At 45.1% G+C, this 19,296-nt stretch overlaps 1 protein-coding gene across 5 annotated transcripts in view; it reads left to right on the top strand.

Annotated features, from left to right (window-relative positions):
- The window catches only part of Ac13E (Adenylyl cyclase 13E), a 111,644-nt gene that overhangs the window by 71,130 nt on the left and 21,218 nt on the right, over positions 1-19,296 (top strand). For 2 of the 5 annotated variants that reach the window (XM_077662695.1, XM_077662692.1), the window contains exons 2-3: positions 8,738-8,816; positions 14,902-16,520. In XM_077662695.1, coding sequence (XP_077518821.1) covers positions 15,023-16,520 — 1,498 coding nt within the window. In that variant the 5' untranslated portion in view covers positions 8,738-8,816; positions 14,902-15,022. Of the gene's footprint in view, positions 1-5,423; positions 5,578-8,737; positions 8,817-14,901; positions 16,521-19,296 lie in introns of those variants that run through there. The other 3 variants (XM_077662696.1, XM_077662693.1, XM_077662694.1) reach the window with 3 other exon arrangements.

Here is a 19,296-nt window from a genome sequence, read left to right as displayed (position 1 = left end):
CGGCAGCGTACGTTGTCAGCCGCTCGTCAAACCATTGAGTAAAAAGTAAAAGGAAAAAAAAAAGTGGGAATTGGTTGCATTTGGCGCAGAAAAGAAAGTGCCGGTCTCGTCGTCTCGCGCAGCGTGCAATATAAAAACAAGAACTGCGCAAAAAAAAAAAGGACGGCACAAGAGAGAAGAAGCACACGGGACGAGCGCAGACTAACTGTTGTCCCATCCTTTTTTGGGCAGTTCTTGTTTTTATAATGTCGTACGGTCGTACCAAATATCCCCTCACCGTACTCTTCTAGAAAGTGCTATCCTGACTTTTCACTTGCTTTCGTCTGCACTGTCGAAAGACCTGGTGCGTCAGTCTTTTATGTCGCAGTTTTAGAGGTCGTCGAGTTGTGAGTATGAGGAGGAGTAATTAACTTTATTGTACACGGTCGTCTCTAGGTTGCATGTGGTTAAGGGATGGTTGTTGCTGAGAAAATGCGCTGGTCCCGAAGCGATCTATTGGGCGTGCGCAGCATAGTCGTACAAAGAAAGGTGAGTTAACTGTCACGCGCTGGAAATGGAAGAAACAGAATGATGCAGGCGTACCACGACTCGTCTTGCACCGGTACCGATATAGCGTTCAGCTGCTGAGCACCAGGACGCGGGATCGAATCCCGCTGCCGCGGCTACAGTGCGCACTTCGATCGAGGCGAAATAGGAGACACGCCATTGTGCACTGCAATGCCAGCGCATAGTAACAATTATACTATTGCTAGCGCCAAACTATCGGTCTGCCAAAACCGGTCTTAGGCACCGGCCAATCCATATTGAAAAATGTGTATAGGTTTGAATTGGTCGGCAAATAGTATTATGGCACATTTCTTTTGACTTTATGGGATTAATCTCCCAAGGCGACTCGGGCTTTGAGGGACACCTTAGTGGAGGGCTCTGGATAATTTCGACTACCCATTGTTAATTATCGCGCACTGGCATCAGGCAATGCATGAATGTCGCGGGTTCGTACCCGCCCGCTACGGTAGCATTTCGATGGAGGAAAAATGTTAGAGGTCCGTGTACTGTGCGGTGTCAGTGAACGTTAGAAACCCAGGTGGTCGAAATTACCCGGATCCCTCCACTACAGCGTCCCTTATAGCCTGAGGCGCTTTGGGAAGTCCGTCCTATAAAGACAAACCAAATGTGCCATGATCCTATTTGCTGACCCATTTAAACCTATATACATTGTTTCCGTAAAGATGTGGCAGCCAATCCTTCCTTTGCGGTCCCCAAGATTGCGCCAGAATGTATCCTTCATGGTGCCGTCGTTCGTGGTGGAGCCAGTGTTGTCGTGACGACAGCAGGTTGTGGATAGTGTTACAGAAAATGCTATCGCCAGAACACGTGAAGTTCTGCCTTTGCGACAGGCTTGTTCCAAAAGACTGCAATGGTTGCCGCTGTATATGACAAAGGAATTTATGTCTCGTCGCTGTTTTCAGCCTGTCGCCCTGTTTCTGCCGCCATACGAATCACGAAACACCGCGGAGGGATTAAGTGTCAATGTTTTGATGCCTGGTTGGTGCGGTGCCATATTCTAAAATAGGACGGCCTTCACGAGGAGGACGTAACACAAGCGCTGCCGTTTCCTGACGTTTGTCAAGCTTTGCTTCAGTGCCTGGAATATCTTCAGACTGCTGCGTTTACTTGTCCAATACCTACGTAAGGGCCGTGCCAAACGCTACAGTGTGCCCCACTTTTCCTTACTAGAATGCTCTTCTTTTAATGTATATCTTGAGCATCTGCACCTATCACTCTTATATCCAACCCGTTTAACGCACCGGTATACACGGTGTTTCATTTCGGACTGTCAGCTATTTTAAAAGTAGGCTTTTTGAGTTATAAGGGCGCTATTTTTGGGTACAGCATTGACAGCGGGGTAGTGAATCAGAATACAGGTAAGACGCCCTAACTAGCAGGCTGGTTAACTAATATTGAATATTTAACTGTTTAACTATTACTTCTGCGCTCCTTACTTACTGAGAGGCCTGCAGATCACGGTAATTAATATCCGTATCAGTTTTTAGTATTTCAAAAATTTCATCCTATTACCCGCCGCGGTGGCTCAGTGGTTAGGGCGCTCGACTACTGATCCGGAGTTCCCGGGCTCGAACCCGACCGCGGCGGCTGCCTTTCGATGGAGGCAAAACGCTAAGGCGCCCGTGTGCTGTGCGATGTCAGTGCACGTTAAAGATCCCCAGGAGGTCTAAATTATTCCGGAGCCCTCCACTACGGCACCTCCTTCTTCCTTTCTTCTTTCACTCCCTCCTTTATCTCTTCTCTTATGGGGCGGTTCAGGTTTCCGCCAATGTTTGAGACAGATACTGCGCCATTTCCTTTCCACCAAAAAACCAATTATTATTATTAGCGTCCTTCCTGGCCGCCCAGTTTCGGTGCCGGCTGTGTGCAGCTCCAAAATCGCTTGCGCTCCAGCGGCGACGAGGATGGAATTTTCGAAATTCTAAAAACCGACGGATATTACTTGCAAGGGGGCTACAAACTTCTAAAAAAAGCGTAAAAGCAAATTAAAAGTTACCTATTCAATACTAGTTAACCAGTCTGCTAGTTAGCACATCTTAGCTGTATTGTGATGCACTACACCCATTCGGTACTAGTTAACCAGTCTGGTAGTTAGCACGTCTTAGCTGTATTGTGATGCACTACACTGCTGACAATGCTGAGCCCAAAAAAGCGCTCTTCTAACTCAGAAAGCATACTTAAAAAAAAAGAAACTGCTGACACTCTGAAATGAATGAATGAATGAATGAATGCACTTTTATTGAGGCATAGGAAGGCATGTGGCCATGGTTGGGGGATCGGGAAGAAGAGGATCCATTAGATGGAAGTAATAGTTGTTTTAATTAGCTTGTAAACAGCTTTTCCTCTATTTCTTGGCCTTCCTCAGCGAACCCTGCCCAATCCTCTTCGTGGGTATGCGCCATGTCACTTGGGAAACAACAGCAAAACATTAATAGTTCAGTTCCAGGTCAGGGCTACAGGTCGGAAAGAGGGCATGAGTAACCCGCTTAGTGGTGTGAGAAGCCCCGCCTTACACCGCTCGTATAGGGCCACACTGTCTCCGACAGTAATGTCCTCCTTAATGCTCTGAAATGAAGCACCCTGTACGACTACGCTATATAGGTTTTTGGCGAGACTGCCCTTTGTAAGAGAGTAAAGTTAACCTTTTCGCGCTTGTCAGCGCAAATTACAAGACGCTGGAGCGTAAAGCGGGGAATAAACGCTGAATAGCTGCGCTCCTCGCTCCTGGCAGCACGTCAATCACGGACTTGTCTCCGTTCCATATGCATGCACCACTGCATGCATGGTCGGCTGCCTTCGACTACAGCGCACGTACCTGTCACGTAGGCCATCGCGGTGACGTGGTCAGTCATTCGAGCAGCGTTCACGACTTGGCCTGTCAGTGCTGAATGTCTGTCCCCTGAAAAATTAACCGCTGGGATCCTCATTTCCTCATTATGGAGTCCTCCTTTGAGAGGCAAAGTTTCCTCCCCTCCCTTTAACAAAAACAATAAATGGGGGAGGGGGCGGGGAGCGCCCGTTCCAGCATAGCTAGCACAGGTTTAAACTAATAAAAATAAATAACCAGGGGCAAAAAAAGTATATCCAGAATGGAACTCGAGTTCAAATGCAAGTTAGGAAAAAAAAAAAAAGAAAGAGGCGCACGTCGTATGGACTTGAGTGGAAAACAGCAGCAACAACACCAATTCAAATCGGGGGCCGGAAGGCGCACACAAGATGTTTGTTGATGCGAAAGTCAGACGGCAGGTTCCAGCTTCACACAATAAACAAAAACAAATAGAGAAAGAAACGCGGTAAAAAAAAAAGCGGCATATATGAACCTGCAAAGACAATGAGATGACAGGTTAGGTTGGAAAAATGCAAGGTCTCAAGGTCAGCTCAAACCACGCGGAAAACGAAATAACAAAAAAAAGCGCAAAAGAAGGAAGGCAGGGAAGAAAGAACAAGGGGCAAAAGAGCGGAAAGGGATAGGCATTAATTGGGCTGCTCAGAAAAACAGGCGTCACGCCTTTCCGCCAGGGTTTGTGGGCCCTCCTGCATAAGACCAAATAGCCTCACCGAGTTGTGGAGGAGGCAAAAGATCGAGATAGATCATGACAAGATGAGAGATCTGAGTCTTGTTCCATGTTAACGCTCAAGCGAAGTCGATCAAGAGGGTATAAGCTAAACGGACGCGCGCGCTAATCTATGTCGCGATATCGATCAGTCGCTCGATCTGGAGGTGTGTTGACCGGGCTCGCTGTCTGACTACACCAAGTGTTTTAGGCGAGCCTGCCACTAATTGTTAAAAATAGGCTTTTTAAGGCGTAAACATGGCTTCCGCGGCGTAATAATACCGGTGTTGACGGACATCAGAAAACAGGTACGTGATTCTGAGGTGAATCGATCCTGGTTAACTAATTTCTGTATAGTTCACTATTAGGTATTAGTTAGGCGCCTGGTTGCAGTTAGAGGTTTCTGGCTCACCGTTAGTAGGTGTCAGTTTTTAGGTTTTTAGGATTTTTAGGGTGCCAGTGAGCAGGCGTGTGTACTTTCCTTTTATTTCTTCCTGGAAACAACAGGCAGGCAGACAGACAACGCTTACCCTTGCTGCTGCGGCTCTACAAATTTTGGCCATTTCCCGCGCGTGAAACATAGACGACACCTCAAAAATGAGGCTCATTTGTAGGATCGTGGCTGAATTCGAGAGGAACTAGAGTTCATGCAGAAACGTGTGCTGTACAGCATCACAGTTATTACGCTATGTTCTGGGAGATGGAGAGAAATGGAGAACTAGGGGAGAAAACGACACAGAAAGTAAAGGTGCTAAAGGCACGTTGTTTCCTAGGTCAGACAAAAATTATGGGACGATCAGAAGTCTTATTGGAATCACGCTTGATGATTACTTGGACGCATTTACTACAATGAATGCTTTTACTTAAGCCGAGGCCGATTCTTCTGGAGGGTGAAGGAATCGGCTGAGGTGGGTCGAGGCTGTCGGTGGGTGGCGGTTCTTGAGTGTGGTGGCTCCGTGCTTGGGCTGGAGGCTCCGCTTCAACAGACATCAGATTTCCGGAGGGCAGACACTACTAGCACAGCTTTCGCAGTAAAATATCGCCCATAGAGAGCCGCTCGTAACTCAGTGCAGCCCGTCAATCCGTCAGCGACCGGCAAACAAAAAGCAAACGAAATAGGGCAACAGCATGGACAAAGAGAAAAAGCACAAGTGTGGCTGGCAGCGACAAGCTCCGAGCGTCTCTTGTCCTCCGCGCCGTCGCAAGAAAGAGAAACTAAAAACAAACAGCGGTAGAACAAAGTACGAACGGTATGAACGTCCTTCCTACGCTCGCTAGCGCCGCCAGCGCCATCCGGTGCTCAGGCGGCGCATTCGCGCTAGCGCGTTTTCCCCCGCGTTGCAGAGTGGTTGTCGGTGGTGCGCGGGTGGGAGCGCCGGCGGTGCGAAGCTATGGTCGGCGGCGGCGGCCGTCGGCGCCTGATTCGCCGCGAAAAAAGAAAAAAAGCTTTTTACAGGTAAGAGAGGAGGGCCTAAATGTTCTTGTGATGAGCAGCCGCCGCACTCCGGCAACGCCGGTGCACTGGCGTAGCTTTTAGAAACGGCAATGGCCCACTTGCGGAAGAGGCTATGCGCTCGCTTTCGGCGGAGAGCCGCAGGGATGTCTGTACTACGCGGCTCTCGCAGTTTCGCCCGCGCGCCCTACCTCAGATTGCGCTAACCTGCAAAATCTGCCCGATCGCCTCGACCATGCGACGAAGTGTTCTCTGTGTTTTTCATTTCGGCACTGCTTGATCGGGAACGCTTGCTGCGTGCAGTGTATTGGCAGCGTCTTGAACTTGATTAATTGGTTTCGTAAAGTCGCGGGCTGTGCGGTGCTCTCGCCCGCTGCATATTTTTGGGGTTTTTTTTTTTTTGACCTGCTGTTTGATAAATTTGGAACGCTGTGCAGCTTAATTCTTTTGCCCCCGGGTTATATGTCTAGAAAGCTAACGATTGTACGTAGGTTGTTTTCTCAAGATCGCTGTTTATTCGTTTGCTTTAGGCCACTTTTGATGACCGGAATATTGGCCGCGGTTCGGCGTTTCTTTCGAGTGGTCACGGTGCGCTCATCGAACATATTTTCCCTTCAGCGTGCGTGAAGTGTGTGACGGAGATGGTGATACGGATAACATTTCGCGGTCGCAGTATAAAGAAAACCGCAGCGTTAGATATAGGCCGGTGCTCTCATTGACGTGTGTACCGATACGGCACTCGAAGCTGAAGTGGTCGAGCTCCGGCCCTTTCCGTGCTCGAGAACGCGGCGTGAACCGCATAGGAGTGGGCAAAAAGAAAGGGGTCGGCGAAACGGGGCTATATGCGATGGACGTGTGGTATATATTCCTTCAGGTTTCCATGGAACACAGGGTCATTGACTTGGTGTTGTTTTTTCGTTTGTTCATGTACCACGGCGCGGTTTTTTCGTTTGGCCATCTCCATAGCTGTGGACCTGCATAATATTGTAACTTGCTTTATAAACCCCCACATTTGTATTTGCTAGCTGCGATTAGACCAAGCGTGTGATTGTTTTATTAAACTGGCAGAGTTTCTTGTGTTTAGCGTCAGAGTAAGTGCTAGGCTGCATTCATTATCCTGGCTTATCTACCCGTGACCAGCATTATATACCTGTGATCAGCATTAAGTCAGTTGTACAAATATAAGTGGAAAGAAGGCAAACCATGCTTACCTGTTCTGCTACCTGGAATGTAGTCTAGGAATTTATATACGGCAGCTCAAGGATTTTGTGTTTTTTTGTCATTTTCTTGCTATACGGCACATTACACCAGCAGCGTGTTAGTACAGTGGACTGTGATATGCAGGTTCCAGGTGAGAACCCATGTGAACAAATGCGCATATGTTATTTATATATTTTTTTCAGAAAAATGTAAATAATTGTGCAACATGTAGCATACATTGAGTGACCTAGCTTACTGCTGTACCCAATTGTGCCCTAGGGCCTTAATTCATGCAGGTAGAAATCAGGTTCTTGCAAGTAAGTGATTTACATAGGCAGATATTTTTTATTTACCGTAAACATATTTGAAAAAAACTATGTAAAATGAGACTGGAGATAGTGCCAAATGCTGTGTAAGCTACAGGTGGAGTCACAATAGTTGCACTCAACTGAATCGTAGTGAATTTTCCCAACATGCACCTTAATCAGTTATTTGTTGGATTTCTTCATGAACCTCTACATGGTAGCAGTACATTATAGTTCTGTCAATACAAAATGATAAAATGAAGTTCTTTAGTGTCATGGAAATTCTACTAGTCTCTTTCTGATGCAGCATGTAGTATGTCAGTACATTCTTGAGGATATGTTTTCATCTGTAACCAATTCATATTGCTCTTTAGGCATTGTGCATGCTGCATGATTCCTAAGTATTGTCTATTTTGTATTGATTTTGTTGTGAGAACGGCATCAACAAACAAAAGTTTGGCGTGCATTTGTTGGGGATATGCTGCAATAGACTGTTTTATGGGCGGGGCTTGTCAGGGAGGTGGAAACGGGAGTAGTTTTATGGCATAAAGCATTTATTCATGAAGTAGTATATTATCAAAGTTTGCTTCGTGAAGTAGCATGCTCAAGCCTTCTTATCGATCAGAGTTAACTTGTATATGGCTGCGTTTGGGAGAAGAAAACTAACTTTCGTGCATTTTTGAACAGGTTTAGGAGACGTGTGAAAGGTTTTTGTTTAATTTATTGACAAATAGCTCCTGACAGGCTAACAAGACTTGCTTCGATAGCAGCAATGCAAGACTGTAAATTGGATTGCTTTGTCATGCATGGTGTATGAAAGAAGGAATAGGTTATTGGGAGACTGTTCCTGCTGATTTTCGAGAGAGCCTGGCCTGCATGTTTTCATGGGAACTGCAAGGTGACTATATGACATGGGCCTACTTGTTTTAATTATGAAACAGGTGTGTGCAATCATACTGGGGCCATTTTGTGCCAATAACATATTTACAGTGAAATTGAGGTGTTCTGTTTGCATTATTTTTTCACTTCAGGAAGAATTTGACAAGGGTTGTAGAAACCATAACAAGCTGATGGCTCCATCTGACATATTTAGTGTTGCTTCTGTTCGATGTTAGCAAGTAAAGTCCAAAATTGAATCTTTTGGAAGCAGGCATGTCTTCGTCTGTTGTGTACAGATAGGCACTGTCATTCTAATAATATGTGTTCCTTTTAGGAGAGGTTAGGCACCTAAGTCAGCCTTTGGTTTGCAGCCAGGAGTGGGAAAACAGGCACTTTAATGTGTGGTGGTTAGAATGGTGGTTCTAATAAAAAAAAATGTATGGAAGGTGCAAGAGTACCAGGAACAGGCACAAGCCCTGCATAGGAAATGAATCACTGGTTGAGACAACAAGAATCATCATGTAGTCCATTAATACCACTGTTGCTCCGTGGCGTGCTGCTGTAAAATAATGCCCAGCTCCATAATTTGCATTGGCTGCTCTTGTGTATATGCTTTACCAACTTTAAGTCTCTGCGTCTTCTGTTTTAAACTGGATGTTCTTATGACATAGTCAGGCTGCAAAGGTAGCCGGTTTGAATGTTTGCACAGATGGGCTTTATTTCACACGTGCAGTTGGATTGGTCTTGAGCAATTTCTCAACGGGTGTTCTTGCCTGCAGGAGACTACAACTGATTCCATGGCTGGCTAAGGAAGCTGTTTACACCACTCATCATGCCTTTTGTAGCACCACACCGTCTGTAAGTGTATGCTGCTCTGGGGTTATTGACCTGTAGTACTTGACCTATGCAGTTATCCGTCATACTTCTAAAGGTGTGGCTTAACCATGCTTTAAGATAATAAGATAAATAAGAGTTCTGCCTTCTTGCCTGTGTCTTCACTGGGCTAGTTTACTAAATTGTAATTGTACCTTGCTTCATTACATTGCACCACGCTGCTTCTATTGACAAACATTATACCTGCATATATTGGAAAAATATGTTTACCAATGTATACGACTTATTGCGTCTGGAAGAAAAGCATATTTAATTGGGCAAATTTCGTATCAGTGATTTCCTGATTGAGTTTTGCCTTCCTGCAGTTTACTTGTTGCCTCTTTAGGCTTATTGACCTAACCTGTGGCGAGAGAGCCAGTGGATAAAAATGCTGAAACATGGACTAGATGGTACCTTATGTTGTGTAGCACGTAACAAGTACAACAATGCTTTGAGGCAAGCACAGAGACAGCTGGACACAGAATGAAGGCACACTTTCTACTACTTTACACCATTAAGGAACTAACCTTTTTAAGTGCACTGTGATGCCATGGAGCAGAGGGCTAAGTTTGATGGAACAGGCCGTTTGCTTTGTTTCCTTAGTTGAATTTTTCTCATTTATTTTGCAGTGCCTTTAAAAGTTCATCTTTTAGTGATAAGACAGCTGAAAGTGTGCACATTGTCCTATATCCGCCTGTTTCTATGGCTGTCTTTCAACATTAACGGTTCCTGTCAATGAATGCTTATTCAAAAATGGCTCACACATTATAACATGCATTGCAATATATTACACATTAATTGTTCGCTCTAATTCGCATGTTAAACCCTTGACAGAGCCTGATTAGAGGTCGCTGCTGAGATTTCCATTGTTATAAGCATGTGTATACTAGTTTGTTCGCTCCTTTTTCTAAGCTGTCTGCTCAACATGAAAGGTGGTTGGCAGGGCTTAATATTGTTATAATGGTGATACTCCTTTTCATAATGCTGTTTATATAATTAAATGTAATTAGGAGAACTGTCTTTTACTTTCATTTACTAGTTGGTCTTGCATGATAGCACAAGGTAGGGCTAACTGAAGGTCACTGAGTGAGGCCTTTATCCTATGGTGTGCTTAATTTTAAATCAGGGGGTGGTGGTAATGATTGTGCCAGTAGACATTTGTTCCATTTTTTTCATTGCTCTTTTCTGCCTTTGCAATGTTTCATGACAGTCTGAGCAGAGTGGTTTCGTAGACCTTATCAGGATGTAATATGCTTGTTCTCTGTTGGATTGAAAAAGTAATTCAATTGCAATTTTTCTGTATGCAAACAAACATCCTTTGCTGTTTCTGGCTGCAATATTTGCTTTTTTTTTGGTTGTAGGAACTAAACAAAGTAAGGTCATGTAAGGAACAAGTGCACCATTGCAGGCTCTGGCAGACCTTTCATTGGAGTTTTTAGTTCTTCTTGGACTGCAGTAGCGCTACCGGCTGAGTAAGATCTCCACATGTGCTAACCGAGAAGAGACCTGCATACTTAAAAAAACTGACGCATATTCTTGTTCCTCGATTCCTCATTTGCAATTTAAAGTCTACAGCGAACGCAGCAAAAACGAATGTAAAGCACTAATGTATTTAAACCCCTACTGTTTGCTTGCATCTGCAGAAGTAGCATTTAGAATTCTGCTATTGTTAGGGTTCTTTTCTCCATTGTGAGGCAGGTCGCGATTAAGAAAACTGCTTGGAAAGCAACTGAGGTTTCTGATTGTGCTTGTTTTTTTCTCATCTGGAGCTGTTTGCTCACAGATAACACGCCTCCTCCTTCTGTATCCGTCATGCTTCCTTAAGGAGGCGTTTTGCATTGACTCATTCCTGTGACTTCCAACCTCTTCGTGTTGACCTTCTTGCCAAGCAAGCTGACGGTGACAATTGATGTAGCAGGTCTTGCAATGTTGCTCAATTTTTTTTTCCTTGATGATGAAGAGGATTTTATTTTGCACAAACCAAAGTGAATTATCCCAAAGCGGTACTTGCTTTCTGAAAGACAGAGTTGTTTAAAGTAACTTGCAACTGAACTCTTGACATTTCATTTTTTTAAGGCAGTTGAGTAATTGGGCTCCTCATAAGTGTTTGCATTTTTTTTTTCAGTGTAGAAAGCTCTTTATTTAGGCAAGAAACTAGTACTTTCCAGACTAATTCACATATTGCACCATAATGGTTAAACTTTTAACATAAAACGGTGTCACAAATCGCATGCTAGGGTTGGCCTGGACGTATGTCGAAGCGCCGCTGTACCCCCTCCCTTTTTTTTTGTCATTTCAGTGCTTTTTGCATCTTTCACTTTGTCATTCACACGCCAATGTAGAAAAACCACTGCCAGCCACAAAGTATGTTATCATGCTCTAATTGTCATTATTTGTCAGAAACAGTTTAAAAGGAAAAACCAACCAACTTGCTCATCTTAACCATCACTTGTACAGAAAAGCGTGTGGGGAGTAGTCAAGGGTGCTGACATTTTTGGTTTTTAGTGTCTTAAGAAAGCCCTGTTAATGATGTTATTCTGCACAATTAACATCCTTGACATGCAATCTGTAAACTTACATGTTGTCGTCCATAGTCTGTTCATAATATTTATTACTCCGCATAGCCTTCATTATGCAGCACAGCCGCAGAACAGCCATGACATGAGCTTGTGCTTGTGTCCTTCTATCATCTTTTTTTTTTTCCTGTTTTTTGCTTCTCACAAGTATTAGTACTATCCGGCTCTTTTGTCTGCTTGGGATGACTTGCATCGCTTATCACACAGTCACCTACCGTGGTCCGTTCATTCGGGAGTGAGATTCTTGAGCTATGAGAGCGAACAGCTGTTGCCATTAGCTTTCTCGCTACCGCCACCTTGGAGAAGGGCTCTGTGGGAAAAGCTCTTTCAGAAACGCCTGCTCATATACACAAGGGTAGAAACTTGGGCGAGTCGGTAACGATGATCCATGGTATATGAGTGTAATCTAATGTAACATGCAATTACTGGCAGTAATCTGGCTTTGTACTGTAAGGAGTGTGGTTGTGTGCCATTTTTGGATAAGTGTTCGATCGTTACCATACACCGGGATCAGTTAACACGTGAGGTTATTGAAGCAGCTCGTATCGCTGCCTTGGAAGATAAATGTGTAAGCAAGCCGTCTATCTCCCTGTCCAAAAGAGAGCTGGCCTTTTTAAAGAATCGCTGAGTCGTGCATGTCCATAGTTCTTAGTTCACCTGATTTTCTTTATTTTTTCTGGCGCATGCGCCTGTTTCCCCTCTCGGATCACGTTCGTCTTGGTCGCCTAGGTTTCTGTCAGTCGGAAGTTAGTGCCTGTGTTGTGTGCGTCTTTCTTTGTCCTTTGTCCCGTTTTGCGCTACACTCGCATACCATGCTCATATACCTCCGGTTTGTCCTTCCCGCTCTAGCTTCTTGGCACAGAGATGCAAGCGTAAAGATAGGAGAGACCGCAACCGAGATTTGTAGGCACCTGCTTTAGATTAAAACCTTTCTCCATCAGAGAATGGGTTGCTGCCTTGAAGCACAGCTGAGAATCGGCAATGCTCACAGTCTTGATGCCAAGGGAGAAGGGTGGCTGAGAGTACAAGTAAGCAGTCACATTACATATTTAAATATCTTCAGCCATGCAACTGAGTCAGGAAGCAAGCCTGTGGAGCTTGTTAAGTTTTTCGAAGAAGCTTGTACTTCACCTGTGATGGTTGCAGGATGTGGAATTCATAACAGGAGGTCTTCAGTGGCTGTTCACTCTGCTCACTCAAGAACCACAACCAAGCATTGCTGATGCAGTGACTGTTGAACTTGCTTGTGCAAAGTGTGGCTGTCATGCTGTACTTTCAACTAACCTCAGTCGAGTCAGTGACAGCCATCAAGGAAATTGGTTACAATTGGCATTTGCTGGCAGTTATGAGTGGATGCGGTCATGTGGCAGCACCTTGTTGATGCATTGTATGTCCCAAAATATTAGTGATTTTGGCCTTCAGTTCACTTGTTCTGGAAAGAAATGTGGCTGTAATATGAGAACTGTGCTTTAAATAAGGTTGCCCACTATCTGGCCATGAAACACATTTGTTCAGTTGTGAGAGCTCCGAATACCGTTTAGCTTTTGCTCTGAAATGTGCAGTGCCTAGATTGTGAAAGCAAGCAGGCTTGCCCACAGTAGTCTTGGCTTATGCGGGAAAGCCCTCCTAGTCCTGTTTGCATGGTAACACTGCTACATAACTTGTGCAAAGCCTAAAAATAGAAAAGTCAACATTTGACAGAACATTCAAGTTTCGATGTCATGTTTTTTTTTCTGCCTGCAGGGAGGTGGTTGGTGTAATTAGTATATGCAGAAGTTTGGCTTATTTTCATGACTTTTGACATTTTGAACATTTTCATTTTTGAACATTTTTAGCCCCGCCGCGGTGGCTCAGTGGTTAGGGCGCTCGACTACTGATCCGGAGTTCCCGGGTTCGAACCCGACCGAGGCGGCTGCGTTTTTATGGAGGAAAAACGCTAAGGCGCCGGTGTGCTGTGGGATGTCAGTGCATGTTAAAGATCCCCAGGTGGTCAAAATTATTCCGGAGCCCTCCACTACGGCACCTCTCTCTTCCTGTCTTCTTTCACTCCCTCCTTTACCCTTTCCTTACGGTGCGCGCGGTTCAGGTGTCCAGCGATATATGAGACAGATACTGCCCCATTTCCTTTCCCCCAAAACCAATTATTATTATTAACATTTTCATTTGATGAAATTTGAACATCATGGCTGATAGTGAAATTGTGATTTTATGCACGGCATTGAACAGTGTGAAGTCACTCTTCAGGAATCAAATAAAAGTAAAATGTAAATTTGGAAAATTCTGGAGAGGCCAATGAGATGCCAGTGCTGCTTTGGGAGTAAGTTTATTTGGTATGCATGAGGTGCCAGAGCTGGTAGTTGACATTTGAAACAAGTTTCGTGGCACATACTCCAACTTTTCGTAGCAATGCCTCAAGCTCAAAAGTATATATGTGATTGTTCGTTGCAGCCTATATTTAACAGTATTACTTGCAAAGGCCCTGGTAATGGCTTGTGTAGCCATTTGCTGAGAGATGGTTGCATTTATAGATCTGTTGCCATTTACGGTATGAGCTTTATTTCTGCTTTTAATGTCCTCCAGTCATTTCTGCAGTAGGTTTTGCAGCCTGTGTTCAGACCACCTCTCAGTGTAAGTTGTGAATGTTGCATCCTGCACCTTGAAAAATATAGAAAATTTTGGTATCGGAGACCGCAATTGAGCAGCTTACAGTTTTGCACATAGCGAGTAGAGTTGAAGGGACAGTGAGTTTTTCATAATGAATTTTGTCTGCCTAGCTGTCATGGTGTATTGGTGGCTGAGGAAGTCCCCAGCCAACTGCTAGCTTGCTCTTGCATTTCAAAGCAGCAGTGGCCTGTACGTAGCATGGAACATGCAGAGGCTTCACAGCAGTGAGAGTTTTCCCTGCTGTAAAAAACCACAAGTAGTCAGGATTCCTGTGCTGGCACTACCGCCACTGTTATGTGCCAAGTGTTGGTTGAATGCATAAAGCGCTGCACAGCACGGTTTTCTTGAGTGTACCAACTCATAAAAATTGAGAAAAGATCACGCATGAAACATTCATTCATTACGAACTGGCTTGTTTTTTCTTGTGCTGAACGAACCAAGTCTGTTATTTAGTAATGTGAGAAAAGATATTATAGTGATAGCTGTAGGAGGGCCTCACTTTGGAGTAAATGATTCTGCCATTTTAGTATGCTATAACCGAAAACTCTCTCCACTGCCAAAAACAGTGTCGCCCAGGCTGACCTGAGGGTTGAGGATATACAGGCCAAGGAGTGGATGCTCTCGTAAATCTGCCACTTGTTGTCATGCCAGCCAGGTAATTCTGCGACTGGATGCAGTTACGAGGGCTGGAGGACCGGCATGCGGTACAGCTGTCTGTGGCCCCCTAATTGAGGGCAAAAAATTGTGAATGAACTTCTTTCTTGCAGCATGTGCTTGCTTCTTTTGCCAGTAGGCATGTAGTGACTCAAGCTACCTTTTTTTTTGTGCAGCACTCCAGCAAGATCTCCTGAGTGCCTCCCATCGAACAAGGCAGCACCGCCTGGCAGCAGGTGTCGCATGCCGTGGTCCCTGCACTTTGACTCTCCTTGAGAAGGCAGTAGGAACAGCAGCATGGCGGGCCACCATGCCAGCTTCTCCACCAGCCGCTCGGCGCCGGAAGAGGAGCAGCCGTCGGTGCGCATTTCTCTGCAGCCATCGCAGATTGTGCTGCCGGCGTACCGCCACTCGTCGGGGGGCAGCATCAGCCTTGGCGGCAGGCGCTACTCGGGCCTGCTGCCCATGCTGTTTGACCGGGCAGCCCGTTCCTGGTGGGATCCATGCTTTGACTCGCACATCCTCGAAGCCCAGTACAAGCGGAGCACATTCCCGCAGCTCCGCCAGCGGTTCCAGTATGCTCTCTGCTACTGCGTGCTGGCTTCGCTGTTGTACTGCATCTACTCGGCCAGCATGGTGCGTCCGCATTGGGTTGCCTCCGTCGTGGTTTCACTGCTGGTAGCAGTATCAAGCATGGTTCTTCTGGTGTTCACACAGTCGCGGCACTACAACGCCCATTTCGTCAAGGTGTCATTAGTCACTGTGGCCATGTTGTGTGCGGCGTCGCTTTCGGTGTTTGCCCCGATTGTACAGGAGCGGAGCGATGACAGTGCTGTTCACATTTTGTCTGTGGGGGCCTTTTCACTCTGCATCCTGGTGCTGATGATCATATATGCGCTGCTGCCGATGCCACTGTACCTGGCTGTGGCTGTCTGCAGTGTCTACTCGATACTCTTCGAGATCCTCTCGGCTCTGCTTATTCCAACGCTGACAGGCACTGTTGTTGCTGTGCGCGTGCTGCTGCAGCTGTGCGTTCACCTGGTGGGCCTGCATACCCGAGTGATGACTGAGATTGGAATGCGCAATACCTTCTTCAAGGTGGGCCAGTCTCTCATGGTGCGTCGAGACCTAGAAGTGGAGAAACAGCTCAAGGAGAAAATGATCCATTCGGTCATGCCGCCCAAGGTGGCCGAGTGGCTGATGACCAATGCCGAGGACGATGACTCGTCTTCGGAGCAGCCCCGAAAACCCTCAACCAGCCCCCGGCCCTCGCAGATGATCTTCCGTCCCTTCAACATGCACCGCATCGAAAATGTCAGCATCTTGTTCGCTGACATTGTTGGCTTCACGCAGATGAGTGCCAACAAAAGCGCCGAACACTTGGTCGGCCTTTTGAATGACCTTTTTGGCCGCTTTGACTATCTCTGCAACAAGCTTGGATGTGAGAAGATAAGCACACTTGGTGACTGCTACTATTGTGTCTCCGGCTGCCCTGAGCCACGTCCTGACCATGCCCGCTGCTGCGTGGAGATGGGACTTGCCATGATACGGGCCATTGCTGAGTTTGACGAAGACACCAACGAGTCAGTGAATATGCGTGTGGGTGTGCACACAGGCACTGTTCTCTGTGGCATTGTGGGCACCAAGCGTTTCAAGTTTGATGTTTGGTCCAATGATGTCTCCTATGCCAACAAGATGGAGTCAACAGGGCGACCTGGCAGGGTGCACGTGTCAGACAGTTCCCATGCATTCCTGGTTGACCACTACTACATGGAGGAAGGCCCGATGGACCTTAGTGAGTAGCAGTTGCTCTTTCATCGCTTTTGCTTTTTTTTTTGCATGTGGCCTGACTTTATGGGCAGCATATTGTTGTGTTATGTAAGAAGCTCATACCACTTACCACTTTACCAGTTTTCTTCATTTAATGATAGAGTTTACAGAGCTTACTGTCCTGCCTCCTTATCGCTTGCCCACTGCACTGAAGAGGTAGGCTTAATTTAAAAGAATTTTGTGCAGTCTTCTTTCTTTTATATTCCATATAAAGACTTGCATATCACCTACTTGCATATCACTAATATCACCTACAAAGTAGCATATTATGAAACACTGGCACTTGTATGGATTGTTAGTAATTAATGAGAAACTGCTGTTGGTTGCAAGGAGTTTTTGAAGGGTCCTGATGAGCACTCGATTCAACTAGCTGCGCCAGTTGCCGGATGGCGGAGCAACAAACGTCTTAACTTGGTGGATGTGCGAGTTTTGCAGTTGCTTCGAAGATTATGTTTCATCTGCTTGAAATTAAAGTCATGAGGAGCATCACTTCTTTTGCTTAAAAGAAAAAGCACAGAATTATGGTAGTAACCTGCAAAGCTGCCGCACTATATGCCTGTCCACCAGGCAGGGCCATCGGTTCCTTCTTCATCCTGAAGGTGGCGCAGACTGTTAGATCAGCTGCTTAGCTCACATCTTTAAAAACTCTACTTTGCAGCTGACGGCAGTTTTTTATTAATAACGGGCAATCTAGGCAAGCATAGATGTTAAATTACTTTTCAAAGAACGCAGAACATGATATGCTACTGTGTGTACAGTGTTTGTGCCCAAATAGGCCGGTAATTTGCTCAGAGGAATTTATTAAAATACAGCCACCAAATTGCAAGTCTCTATTATCTGTCCAGCTACTGGACAACTTCGTCAGTACAGAGTACAGTAGACATGTTTTGAAACTTAGGACGATAGCTTCCGCACGAAACAAGGCTGTGGTGTTGTACTTTCCAAACCACCTGTTTATTTGGTATGTTGTTTTCCTGGTCACTGTGCATTATTCTACTGTTGCGTTACAGAACAGTAATTCTGCAGAACATTTTGCCTTGTTGTACTGCCTGGTATCATGTACTTCCCTGGTATACTGCCTGGTAGCACTGTGGCTCAGAGCAGACTGGCGTTCTGAACGACTGAAAAGAATAGGGGAATATCTTGTACTGGTTGATTTCATAACAGACATGTCTGGTGACTAGCACCAGCAGTTGCTGGTATAAGCCTGGTTCCAAGATATTTTGGCACTAGAAAGTTTTTCAAGGGGTGTTCAAGTATGGGCATTCTGGTGCCGTCTCTGAAGACTTGCATCGTCTTCTGATTGTGGCTGGCTGTTTGATGCCTGTTTTTATATTACTCACGTCACAAGTTTTTCACTACGTACATATTTTCTTGGTCTTCATAATACTGATATTTTAACACATAATTTTTTTTTTTGTAAGAACAGACTTTTTCAAGGGTCTCCTTAATTGGTGACTTTATCGCAACGTTTTTCACTGAGCCTTTGTGTAGCTTCTGCTGTGCGTCCTAAAGTTTTGATTTAGCTCAGTCTAATTATTTCCGAATCTGGTGGCTTTCATTTCAAGTATAATTGTTTTGGTAACACTTATCCATTTGGATCTGGAGTTTAGTTTAAGAATTTTTCTCCAAACTTTTGAAGATGACACTGACAGCTGTTAGGCCAGTTTCGTACATATCACATTAGTTTGTCTTTTTTTGTAAGCAAGAGCCTGAAGCCAGTTGTGTTTTAGAGAAGAGAAAACATTATGAACTTTGCCTTAATGCTGTGGGCTCAACCAAGATGAATAAGATGAAGTGCAAAGGCAGTTACTGAGGGAGGTAACCAAGGCCATTCTTTATGGAGTTTAAATGGAGTTGCCAGCCATCAGTCAGCATTTTTTAAAGTAATTTTCGAAAACTAGAACATACAGTTGTCATAATATCTGCTTGATACTATTTTTCTATAGTTGTTCGTGCACTTATTAGCAATTCTGTTAATGAAAACTTCACGTGGGCCCCACATCTTCATTGCGTTTGCAACATTGCCAGCTGAGGCATATTAGAACTATGTGCATATGTGAGTAATAAATCTTCATAAGTCGTCTTTTGTGAAAAGTCATTACTCAAGTTGTCTCCAAAAGTCATAACCTTAACCTGCATAAAAACAGATCTTTATTGCCAGGATTTATATTTTTATTAGAGGTGGCTTTCACTGTGTGCTACACTGCTACTGCACTATTAGCCGGTGAAGGCTAAATCTGGGCACTGAAGCATGTATTGGTCATTCCGTGACAATGGAAGGATAATGGCTGAGGCAGGCTGCTGTGCACCGAGAAGTGTGCACATAAGCGCCCTGCTCAGAGTTGTCTGGATCCCATTATGGCATTTTGGTAGTACTCACTCAAAGCATTCACTCATCAAACTGTCGGCTGTTTGGCCATTGTACAGGCCTTATCCATCTGAGGTGTGCGACCGCGGATTGCCTTTCATAGTGCTGCGTAGCAGCCAGCTGCCCCTGCATTGAATAGGATGACAGCCGTCGCTTTCTCCTCCCCTTATTTCATTTGATGCAAAAAAAAAAAAAAATCCTACATTGTGAGTGATGGAGGTCGTCAGCATAGCTAGCTTGGAGGTCTGATGTCTGTTCAGTTGCATTTAGTTGCATTCGGACAGGTACCAATGTGTTCTGATTCATTTGTGCTTATGTGAGTACCAAGGTGTGGGTATGAAAGACACAGTAACTGACAGCCTAGATTTTG

The sequence above is a fragment of the Amblyomma americanum genome, chromosome 4 (assembly GCF_052857255.1).
Source record: "Amblyomma americanum isolate KBUSLIRL-KWMA chromosome 4, ASM5285725v1, whole genome shotgun sequence".
Classification (NCBI taxonomy): Eukaryota; Metazoa; Arthropoda; class Arachnida; order Ixodida; family Ixodidae; genus Amblyomma; species Amblyomma americanum.
Note: the sequence above shows the minus strand (reverse complement) of the source record. Positions and strands in the feature narration are given on the sequence as shown.